This window comes from Phlebotomus argentipes, unplaced genomic scaffold (assembly GCF_947086385.1).
Source record: "Phlebotomus argentipes unplaced genomic scaffold, Phlebotomus argentipes genome assembly scaffold_18, whole genome shotgun sequence".
NCBI lineage: Eukaryota > Metazoa > Arthropoda > Insecta > Diptera > Psychodidae > Phlebotomus > Phlebotomus argentipes.
Window position 1 is genome coordinate 925536 of NW_026776177.1, and position 11250 is coordinate 936785.

The 11250-nt window shown below is 46.3% G+C and overlaps 4 protein-coding genes across 8 annotated transcripts in view; 2 read left to right on the top strand and 2 right to left on the bottom strand.

Moving 5' to 3' along the window:
- Positions 1–11250, top strand: part of LOC132261153 (arf-GAP with coiled-coil, ANK repeat and PH domain-containing protein 2) — a 292140-nt gene that overhangs the window by 384 nt on the left and 280506 nt on the right. For 4 of the 5 annotated variants that reach the window (XR_009468408.1, XR_009468410.1, XR_009468409.1 and 1 more), the window contains exons 2-7: positions 19–309; positions 388–658; positions 1845–1898; positions 1977–3296; positions 3366–3586; positions 4810–5091. Coding sequence is in view for 1 of the 5 variants with exons in the window: in XM_059759756.1 (XP_059615739.1) it covers positions 19–309; positions 388–658; positions 1845–1898; positions 1977–3296; positions 3366–3586; positions 4810–4969 (2317 nt within the window). In the remaining 4 variants the exon portion in view is untranslated. Of the gene's footprint in view, positions 1–18; positions 310–387; positions 659–1844; positions 1899–1976; positions 3297–3365; positions 3587–4809; positions 5120–11250 lie in introns of those variants that run through there. The other variant, XM_059759756.1, reaches the window with a different exon arrangement.
- Positions 5729–7578, bottom strand: LOC132261163 (transmembrane protein 11 homolog, mitochondrial). Its single transcript, XM_059759779.1, has 5 exons — positions 7525–7578; positions 6947–7280; positions 6634–6783; positions 6224–6404; positions 5729–6164 (listed from the first exon to the last, which is right to left on the bottom strand). Exons 2-5 carry the CDS (start codon positions 6982–6984, stop codon positions 6000–6002), a joined length of 534 nt encoding a protein of 177 aa, XP_059615762.1. The 5' UTR covers positions 6985–7280; positions 7525–7578; the 3' UTR covers positions 5729–5999.
- LOC132261162 (hsp90 co-chaperone Cdc37) lies at positions 7657–9203 on the top strand. The gene is made up of 3 exons (XM_059759778.1): positions 7657–7816; positions 7903–8763; positions 8826–9203. Exons 1-3 carry the CDS (start codon positions 7784–7786, stop codon positions 9054–9056), a joined length of 1125 nt encoding a protein of 374 aa, XP_059615761.1. The 5' UTR covers positions 7657–7783; the 3' UTR covers positions 9057–9203.
- On the bottom strand, positions 9269–11209 carry LOC132260703 (uncharacterized). Its single transcript, XM_059759007.1, has 2 exons — positions 11068–11209; positions 9269–11005 (listed from the first exon to the last, which is right to left on the bottom strand). Exons 1-2 carry the CDS (start codon positions 11169–11171, stop codon positions 9295–9297), a joined length of 1815 nt encoding a protein of 604 aa, XP_059614990.1. The 5' UTR covers positions 11172–11209; the 3' UTR covers positions 9269–9294.

Sequence of the window (11250 nt, forward strand, 5' to 3'; positions counted from 1 at the left end):
CAGTTTCCGTGTTTGTAGGTCAGTGCTGGACGAGGAGGAGGGTGACATCGATCACCTGGAGCAGAAGATCGAGCGTGTGCTGAAGATGTGCACGGCGGCCGTGGACTCGGGAAAGGAGTACGTGAAGAACAACTCCGCCTTCGCCACTTCGCTCTGGGACTTGCAGAGGCACTTCAAAGACGACCGGACGTCACACAGCGCCCTGGAGAAGGTCATCCATTGCCTGCAGGAGATGAACAAGTTCCACACGATCCTGCTGGATCAGGCGAGCAGGACGGTCCTGAAGAATCTCACCTCCTTCATCAAGAGGTGAGTTTGTGGTGCCAGAAAAGAGTGCTTCCGGGATTTACTGGTTCATTTCCTCCCGTTTTCTGCTTCTCTTCGCAGTGAAATCAAGGAAGTGAAGGACTACAAGAATCTCTTCCTCAAAGTGTCTGAGAATCTCGACGGGGCACTGCAGAAGAACGCCCAGGTGAACAAGAACAAGCCCACAGACGTGCAGGAGACGGAGAATTACCTCTCAGCCACGCGATCCTGCTTCCAGCACACCGCTCTGGACTACGTCAACATCCTCACGATGCTGCAGGCGAAGAAGAAGCCCGAAATACTCTCCACACTCCTCAGCTACGTGCAGGCGTGCAGCACTTACTATCATCAGGTGAGCCCATTGATTTTCCCATCCCTCCAGAAGCGCGCCCTCGGAGGCGTGAAAAGGTAGCTGGTTTTACGACGAAGAGGCACGCTTGGGGAATCCAAAGCGAAAAAGTGAGAGTGTTGGCCACGAAATGCCTCGCCGGAAATTTCTAAAATGAATTCTTAATCATGCCATTTCCATAAACAACCCAAACCCAAGAGGACGACTCGCATTGCTCCGGGTGAATTGAGGGCAGAAAAGGTTTAGTCGATAATTCTTATGACTGTTGCTCATGCCATTCGGGGGTTTATCTGTTGGAAATACTCAAGAGAATCTTTGGTGGAAAGTTGTTTTCCCTTGCAAATGCATTTGTAGAATTGGAATTTTGTAGCAAAATATTCGTACGTTTGAGCGTGAAGAAACGATAAATATACAATTATTGCGTTGAGGAATCGCACAATCCATTCTACAGTCACATAAGTTTGATGTGATGCAAGATTTTGCTTATGAAATTCATATTTTGGCACTGAATTGCTGAAATATTACACTTTTGAGAATGCTTTACATGAATTATCTGACATTTTATCACTTGTCCTAACTTTAGCACTCAAGTGCAGATAAAGTTTTATGGGCAAACATTGTCACAGGTTCGTAATTTGTAGGAATTTTTATGCACTGATTTTCTGCCCAGATAACACATTGTTGGATGGCGTGTGCGAAATCCGTTCTTTAGCAGTTGTTCTACAGTACCAGTTCACGTGCTGGTGAAATTAATTGAGTGGAGATATCAAGAGCGTATAGAGAAACTCAACAGTTGATTGTTTTTTTTTAACTGGCCAAGAGCAAAAGATTGTCCAGGAAATTTCTCTCTTAATGGCCATTTCTATATACCTCGATAGACTGACCAAGAAGAGAGAAGAACATAAAAGAGCGGGATTTAATGATAGTGATTGGAGATGTGTGTGAGCGATTTCACAAAGGTCTTCTTGACCTTTTTTTTGCGTGCACTTGTTTGGCGTGTCAAGAAGTCGCATGATTAATTTGAGAAATTACAACTCCTATTTCACGGGGTGTGTGAGTATTTTTTGGGCGGCGTGAGAGTGGCCGGAAGAGTGAAAGCTCGTCTTCTCTCTCTTCGTTTTTCTGCGATAAGGTGTGTGTGACATGCTTCTGACTGTCTCGATATTGATTAGCAATTTCCCGTTTGCAGGGCTCTGACTTGTGTGAGGATTTTGATCCGTACTTCAAAGTGTTGGCCGATGATGTGAGTAATGTGTGCTTTTATTAGACCCAACTCACGACGGCGTTTTTGTGAACAATGAAATCCTTTCTCTTGGCTCAGATTTGCACGATGCGTAGTGAATGTGTGTCGCTGGAGAAGACAATGCAGAATCGCCATGCGTCAGTGACGAACTTCGATCAGGGCCACACGGAGGGTTATCTGTTCAAGAGGACCTCCAAGGGCTTCAAGACGTGGAACAGGCGCTGGTTCTACATCTCCGGCAATCAGCTGCTCTATCGGAAGCGCAATGGGGAAGAGAGTCCCACGGTGATGGAGGAGGATTTGAGCATTTGCACCGTTCGGCTGGCCAGTGAGTGCGACAGACGCTTCTGCTTCGAGGTGATCTCACCCGCGAAGAATCACATGCTGCAGGCTGACTCTGCGGAGTCCCTGAAGGCCTGGATCTGTGCACTGCAGACTGGCATTGGGACGGCGATTCAGAACAACAATTCCAAGGCTCTGCTGACATCTGCGGACTCATCAAAGCCGTCTGGGGACTCGAAGAGGGTGAACTGGGAGTACTTCCTCACGATTCCCGGCAACAGCATGTGCTGCGATTGTGGACATCCGCAGCCCAAGTGGGCGTCCATCAATCTGGGCATCACGCTCTGCATCGCCTGCTCGGGCATCCATCGCAGCCTCGGCGTGCACTACAGCAAGGTGCGCTCTCTCACGCTGGACGCCTGGGAGCCGGAGATCATCAAGGTGATGACGGAGCTGGGCAACGGCGTGGTGAATAGAATCTACGAAGCCACTGCCGATGGAGCTGCCGTTGAACGGGCCACGGAGAATTGCGACATTTCCGTGCGTGAGGCGTGGATTAAGGCGAAATACGTGGAGAGGCGCTTCGTGGCCTCTCTCACGTCCATCACGGATGCTCTCTGTGCCGAAAGTGCACGCAATTTCGGCACAAATCATCGGCGTGGAAAGGCTTTCCAGGCTGCCAGATGGAGTGTGAAGAAGCTGAGGCGCAGACAGAAGTCAACGAGTTTGAAAGCAACTCCTGCCGCCGAGGAGACTGCCTCCGGTGAGTCCTCATCCGGGCAGGAGGAGCACGATGAGGAGGATTGCAATGAGGACAAGGACGATGGGGATGAGAAGCAACCGGTGAAGGTGGACGTGGTGTTTGGGGAGAATCTCAGTGAACCCCTCAATCAGGCGTCCTTCTGTCTGGACTCTGACGATGAGTCTGTGAATGACGAGGAACAACCTCAGGACAATGAAGACATTCAGAAACTCAATCCAGACGTTCTTCTCTACAAGGCAGCTCTCAATCACAATTTGCCCGTCATGAGTCAAGCTTTGGCTTTGGGAGCCAACAAGAACTGGACGAATGCCGAGGATCTCGACAGGACGTCACTTCATCAGGCTGTTTTATCTGTAAGGATTAACTTCGCAGGACGACATTCGCCGGGGAATAATCACAGCGGTTTCTTTGCACTCTTTCAGGGCTCAGTGATGGCTTGCGAGTTCCTCCTTCTCAACGGTGCCGATATTAATGCCAAAGACCGCAACGGATACACGCCTCTGCATCTGGCCACGGAAAAGGGTGGCACGGCACAGGCGTATCTGCTGCTGAAGAATAGGGCCAAATATGATATTGTGACAGCTGAAGGAAAGCAGCCAATCGACATTGCTGTTGACAATGCAAATGCCGACATTGTGACGCTGTGAGTAACTTTTTTCCCTACAACAGTTCTGTTTTATGGGCAAAAACAGAGAGCATAATGAAATTGTTCGTGTTTTCTCACTGAGTATAGAGTTTAGAGAGAGAGTTGAAATTGTTATATTCATATTCGAGATTTTATTAAGGCTAAATTCAACGGATTACAAAAAATCAATGTGCATCGCTCTCGGTCGCAAATTATATCTTGTAAATCTTGGGCTTCGAAAAGCGTATGTGCGACAGAGTGGACAGCGTATAAATGCAATTGATTGACTTAACATACAAGATTTCACATATTTGCGCATACAAATCCGACAAAATTCGTGCTCGCATTGCAGACGCAAAGCGTCAGTGATTGTTTCCAAGCAAATTGTACAAATTCGTTTTCTGGCAGCTGCAAAAGAAGCGAAACATTGCGAACAATTCTCTCTAAATGCCAATTATAATAACTAACCAAGACGGGCAGAAGTTCTTCTCACGGGGAAAATGGTGTCTTGACCAGCCATTGTGCAGTATTATTTCAATGAGACAATAAAGCTTCCTAAAAAAGTTACTAGGATTGCTTTGATTTTCCTGAAAATTCCTAGACAATTGCTTCATTTTTAACTCCACCTTCGATTATTGCAATATTTTTTGGGATTCAAATTGAGGGAAAATGCTGAAGAGGAAATGAATTGCAAAAATTCCCATGAAAGTTTAATGTGTCCACAAGTTGTGACGAACATTCGAGAGGCAGAAAATCTGTTTTTTTAAAGCAAATAAAGAGCTTCATTATTAATTAAAATGAACGATGACAAAGCCAATGACTAGTCGTGACTTGAGGCCAAAATCAAATGACTAACAATGACAATTTCATGTCAACTGCTGGATTTCTGACCAAACTTCTGCCTCAGCAAGGAAAGATCGTGAAATTCCTCAATGTGTTTACATTAATTCAATTGATACGCGCTGTGGAAATTGCGCTGAATTGTGTGTGGCGCGCGATGCTGCGGAATGTTCACTTGTGTGTGAATTAAATCGACAAGTGGGCACGTAATATTCCCATTGAGATAAATTGAAGAGAATCATTAGCAGCGAAGAAGACTTTCGATTGTAAATCTCCCCCTCGGAGGAAATAAGTGGTTGGGCTCTCGAAGCGATTAATTAGCGCATTTGTTTAGATGAAGATCTCTAATTTCCATTAGTGGCTGCGGAATGTCTTTTGACTCTCTTTCTCTGTCTCTGCAGACTCCGGCTGACGAAGCTGAACGAGGAGATTGGCCTGTCGGAGCAGGGATTGGGCGGTGATGAGACTTACAACGACGTGATGAAGGACTTTTCGCATTTCGCTATAAATCAGCCCCATCGCCTGCAGCGCCCGAAATTGGACGATCAGGAAGCGGAGTGAAAAACTCTAACGCAGAATCTCGTATGTTATTCCACTAACTGTAATTGTAAATTTGTGTTTTTTCTCATTTTCTAATTATTTACTGTTTATACAAGTTTATTCTATATACAAAAGCAAAAAAAGTGAAAGAGAGAATCGAAGTGTTGTTCCCGATTATGAACATTAAACGAAAAAAAAGGTATTATGACAAATGCTGGAATGTTTTTCCTTTTGGCGCCTCCTCGAATGGGGAACAAAAAAGGACGAGAGGGAAGAAAAGAAAACCACGCAGTTCTTGTTGGGAAGTCTATTTGGAAAAATATCTCAGGATTTCACTTCGTTTTACTAAATGTATTTCTAAATTCCTAAAATCAACAATTTTACGCTCTTTGTCTTCAACTAATATTTTATTCCCCCTTACATGCCTAACTTTGTGCCTTTTATTCAGCCATTTGACATCCTTTTTTTGCACGGATCAATTCGCCCTCGAGACAGTAACAAATGTGGACGAATTGCCGAGAAAGAAAAATGAATTTGACATCATTGAGAAAATTCCTAATACAAAAACTAACACAAAAAAAGACGTGGAAAGTCCTAAGAAAAATCCTAGATTAAATACACGAGAAAAAAAATCTAATCTTGAATGCCAAAGCAAATGAATAGAGTCACAGTTTCAAAAAAGATTATTCACTCTCTCTTTGCCACGAAACTTCCTTCACGCGCGTCACATCGTCTTAAATGCATCATTCTCACATTTTTTTTGAGATTTGTGTGTTTTCCTTTCTTTTATCTTCCTCACATTTCTTTTCTTTTTTTTGCCTAGTAAAGTTTATAATTTATGATTCCTATGCAGAGACTATTAAACTTCAGCCATTTATCCAAATCCACCATACAAATTACTATTGCTCTCCAGAAATCTCTCCTGATCACTCGTAATTTTCTTCACCATATAAAGCTCATTAAGAAAAATCGAATGCGGAGGAGAGAGAAAATCACGTGGACAGTGTTTGCTCAGTAATGGATAAAGATTCTTCCTCACCGCGATCATTCCTCACTTGAAGGACACGTAGAAACGCCAGGCGCAAAAGGCAGTGGCCAGGACAGTGATTGTGCACTGAAGATAGCACTGTCGTGAATTTTCCGTATACGTGAGAACGACAGGCTGAGCGGTTTCCTTGTCCGTGATCCTCTCCAGTGTCTTTCGATTCTTCTCCACCTGCAAACAGGAGGCACAAGTGAGAGATTTGTTGACGGGCAAGTGATTGCTCATCTCACCTGGTATTGACAACAGGGATCGTAGTACCAGGAAACTGTGTAGAGACTCGTGAAGATGATCGAGACGACACACAGAGGTGCACTCACGATGAAACGACCCGGCAGTGCGAAACCCGAGCCAATGGACAGTGCTCCGGTCACAATTGAGGTCTTACTCAGCAGATTCCCCACTGTGATCCACCTGAAAAAAGGGGGAAGTTTAATTGAATAATCTTCGCTATTTGACTAAAGTACAAGAATAAAGCCATAAATCTCTGGGTGTGATAAGAGAAATCTCTTGATCACATGAGATAAATGCAAACAAGATGCAAAAACACGACGTTCGCACACAAAAGTCCGCATTTTGGTGATTGCATAATAAAATCAATAATGTCCCACTTGTTTTGTGGGCCACGACGAGAGACACTTACCTGGCCGTCTCCTCGCCCAGACGCGGCGGCTCGATGACGATGTACTTGTAGCGGGCCAGCAGGGCTCTGTCCAGTTCAGACTCAAAGTTCTCCTGAGCATTGCCATCATCGTACACTTCCTTCACCACGAAAACCGGCGGCAAGTGTTCACTGAAAGAGAGAAGAAAGGACAGTCAATATCTTTGGCTCTGCCAAGCTTGGCGCATCTTGCATTGCTGGGCGATGAGGCGGTGATGAATGGGGGGTAAAGTGTGAGGGGTCAAATTGTGCGATGCATGATAAAAAAAAAGAAAAGTTGGAAGAAAACACTCACTCAATGGGACTGAGACGCTTGCCCTCGTGAAAATCCATTGAATTTCGACCAGAATCAGTGTCTGTTTACTATTTACCTCAATTCAGGGACAACTTGTGGCCACTCCCGGACGGGAATCACATGGAAAAACACACACACAAGTTTCCAGATAAGGCTCAAATTGGCAGAGATTCGGCGGAAGGGTGAACAACACTACCCGAAATGGGGCACAGTTCAAGGTTAGGCAAAGGGGATTCGCATTGCGGAATGACCAGAGGCAGAATGTGCACTGGATGCGAGTCAAGGAGGCGACACAGCAGCCGGGGAGGTGGACAGGAGGCAAGGGAGTGATGAGCTAAAATGATAAGAACCTTGTGAAAGAAACCTTCAAGCGGTGACTGGCAGCAAAAAGCGATGCCATTTGTGAGATGCGCAAGAGGTGCGGAAATTTTGGGGAGTGAAATATGGCACGTGACGACACTTTCTCAAGCGTATGACTGTCGCAATGGCGAGCTGACACTACAGGAGGATGATTGTAATGCAACAAAGACGCTCTCTGGCTTTGCTAGTGGGCTAAATCACAGGGAAAATCTCTCTACCTCATAGTTTTGTATCGGAAAAATAAAGGGAAAACACACACAGCTGTGACGGAAAGTGACAGCCGACTGCATTCGTGACATTTCTAGCACTCGTTCGGGCATCAAATACCGCCAGGAGGCGTTGGCGATTGCAGTTCGAAGAGCGCATCGAGAAGATTCGCAAAAACAAAACCGTCTGAGTACATTTTCTGGGGAAATCCACCCTTTGTGCTGGAAATTCAGTGAAATTATTCTGAGAGTGTGAAGGCAAAGCATCACCATGGTGGACTACAGCAAGTGGAAGAACATTGAGGTGAGAATTTAGGTGATATTCTAAATTGAGAGGGTGGGATTGGAGGTTAGGGAGTGATTTGACTTTGTGGATGAATTTCTGGGCAGATTTCCGATGATGAGGATGACACTCATCCCAACATCGATACGCCCTCGCTGTTCCGGTGGCGACACAGAGCCCGCGTTGAGCGCATGGAGGAGGCGCAGAAGGAGAAGGAAGAGTTCGAGGCCAAGAAGAAGGAGACGGAGCAGAAGCTGAAGGAGCTGCAGACAAAGGTGTCGCAGGAGCCGGAAGCGAGTGATGCGAAGAAGGAGCTAGAGAAGCTGGAGAAGGCGAAGAAGGAGCTGCAGGAGAAGGAGGAGGAGATGGTGAAGAAGGAGCGACAGACGCCATGGAATGTGGACACAATCAGCAAGCCGGGCTTCGCAAAGACCGTTATCAACACAAAGCCAGCACGTCCCAAGGATGAGGAGTTGACTGAAGAGGAGCGCGAGCAGAGAATGAAGGACTTTGTGAAGGAGAACGAGAAGTTGCTGAAGAAGTTCGGAATGTTGCGCAAGTTTGACGATTCGAAGCAATTTCTGGCTCAACATCATGAACTCGTGTGCGAGAATACGGCCAACTACCTCGTGATTTGGTGCATCAACCTGGAGATGGAGGAGAAGAAGGAGCTGATGGCCCACGTGGCGCATCAGTGCATCTGCATGCAGTACATCTTGGAGCTGTCGAAGCAACTGGACGTGGATCCGCGCGCTTGCGTGAGCATGTTCTTTTCCCGCATCCAAGTCGCCGACGTGGAGTACAAGAGTCAGTTTGAGGATGAGGTGGAGTCCTTCAAGCAGCGCATTCGCAAGCGGGCGGCTGAGAAGATTGCCGCTGCGGCTGCCGAAGCGGAGGAAGAGGAGCGACTGGCGCGCCTCGGACCCGGCGGATTGGATCCCGAGGAGGTTATCAATTCTCTGCCAGAGGTAAGAGAACACTTCCTAATCTTGCTTGGAAGCTTGGTTTTGATGCGCTTTTATTTCTGCAGGAGCTGCAAAAGTGCTTTGAATCGCGCGACGTGAAGCTGCTGCAGGACACAATCGCCAAGATGAATCCCGAGGAGGCCAAGTATCACATGAAGCGGTGCATAGACTCGGGCTTGTGGGTGCCGGATGCCAACAAGGGGGACGCTGAAGATGAAGAGGAAGGTGAGGAAATTTATCAAGAAGCCTCGTCGGAACTCCCCAAAACCACAACATCCACTGATGATGTCGATTAATCCCAACTTTTCCAACATAATTGCTATGCTTACAACGCTACCGAACACCTTTACTAACATTTCGGCTCTGAAATAACTTCTAATTTTAAAGTTTATTATTGATTACGAGTAGATATTCATACAATAAAGGAGGCAAATTGATTTTGAAGCCAGTATCAATTTTCCACAGTGATAAAATTTCGTCCCTGAAGACAAAAATACTCATTTTGGCCTTTCAGAATATTTATTGATTTGTAAATTAGGAAACTTGTTCCATTTTCCGCTTTTTCGCCTCATTTGGCCATCGAACGTCCTCTTTGAGGGAATTTTCCACTACTTTTTGGTCTCTTAAGGGAGATTTTCTCGAGGAAAATCCTTCCAAATCGTTGACTATGTCGTTCCACAATCTGAAAAGCGCTTCCTTATTAGCTTCTCCACTCCATTCTTGACCATTTTTTCGTGTATTCTCAAATCTGCTCACGATATTAGGATCAATCTTCGATTCTACGTAAGTTTTAATCCTCTGAATGTCTTCCTCGCTGAAGTTCTGTTCGGGCAAATCAGCCTGATCGTCTGAAAAGCCGCTCTTCTGTGTGATTTTAGGGACTTTAGAGTAATCCACAGCGTTGGAGTCGAAAGGAAAGAGCCCTGTCGTTACAAATCCTGATCTCACATCACTAGATATTTGATTGTCTGAGATGAAAGTGTTAAGAAGATCCGGGATATCAAATTTGCCAACTTCCCGACCATGAGTGGCTCTCCATTCCCTCTTGAGACTGCGCCAGGTGGATTTAAGTGGCTGGAAAACTGCCCCATCGAGAGGCTGCAGCAAATCTGTCGCATTCGGACAGAGCGCAATAAGGATTATTCCGCAGTCACTGCACAATTTGCTCAAATGCATGGTGAGATGAGAATTTCTGCCGTCCAGGAACACCACAACAGGCTTCCCGATTTCCTCTTGGTGCAGAAATGGCAGGAAATCCTTCTCCATGTACTCATAGAATGCCGATGCCTGCATCAAGCCGGATTCCGTGCTTCCAATCCGCCAGTTTAGAGGAGCAAACTTCTCAGCTTCGGATGGCATTTCTTCACTCTTAAAGACCGTCAGCGGAGGAGCAAATTCACCAGTCGCTCTCACGACGAACAGAGTCGTGATAATGTCTTTGTCACACTTGGAAGATTCCACAAAAACATTGCGATTCGTCGAGGAGATGATTAATTTTCCCGTGGGCGCAAGACAGATAGGAAAATCGTCCAGACAGAAGATTCTCTCCGGATGGCGCAAGACATCCGCATTTTCACCCAATTGTCCTTCGACATCGCCGAACCACTTTTTGAGCTTCCTCTGAGACGCACTCCATCGCGCCCTCTTGGCGTATTCCGCCCTTTTCTGGCCCACTTCCGGATGCCTTTGTAGGAAACTGTAAAACCATCTCTTCGACGGTCTGGTGTTCTTGAATTCATCCGGTTTGAACACTGAGCCGCTGAGGATGATCTTCTCCGCTGTCGTCTGCAGACCATCTTTGGTGACTGGGAATCCTGCGCTGGCGACAGAGAGCACCCATCGCACGATCTCATCCTCTGTCTCCCTGCCCAGAGCGCTGTGATAGCCTCTGTGTCCGGGAGTCTCCATCGGGGATTTGCCGGTGATCTTGTTGCGCAGAGTCGAGCGAGGAATCTGGAAGTGCTTGGCAGCCGTCGTCACGGGCATCCCATCGTCGATGGCTTTCAAAGCCACTCGCATCATCTCTGGCGAGTAGCCGAATTTCTTCTCCGCAGAACAACTCAATTTCCGATGCTGCGCCAAGACGCACGTCTTGATGTGGTGATTCCTGGCATGCGGAGATGTGAAGAGCGTCTGACAGTAAGGACACTTGTGTGTGCTCCTTGTCTTCGTCTTATCTGACTGGGATTTGTGAATTTCCTCCTGTTTAACATTCTTAACATCAGGGAAATCAGCATCTTCAAGTCTGGGAGGAAAAATGCAGTGTCAAACCAAAACACCTTTATGTTTGCAGCAATTCACACTCACTCGCTTTTCATCCATGAATTCTCCACTTCCTGAATGCAGTATTCTTCCTTCACAATGGATAAATCGATGGAATTATCCTCTTCCTTGACTTTCACAACTTCCATAATCTTGTGCACCTCAGTTTGCTCTGTTTACTTATCAAAATCATAGAAAACACACGTGGTTGAGTGTGTGAGTGTCAGA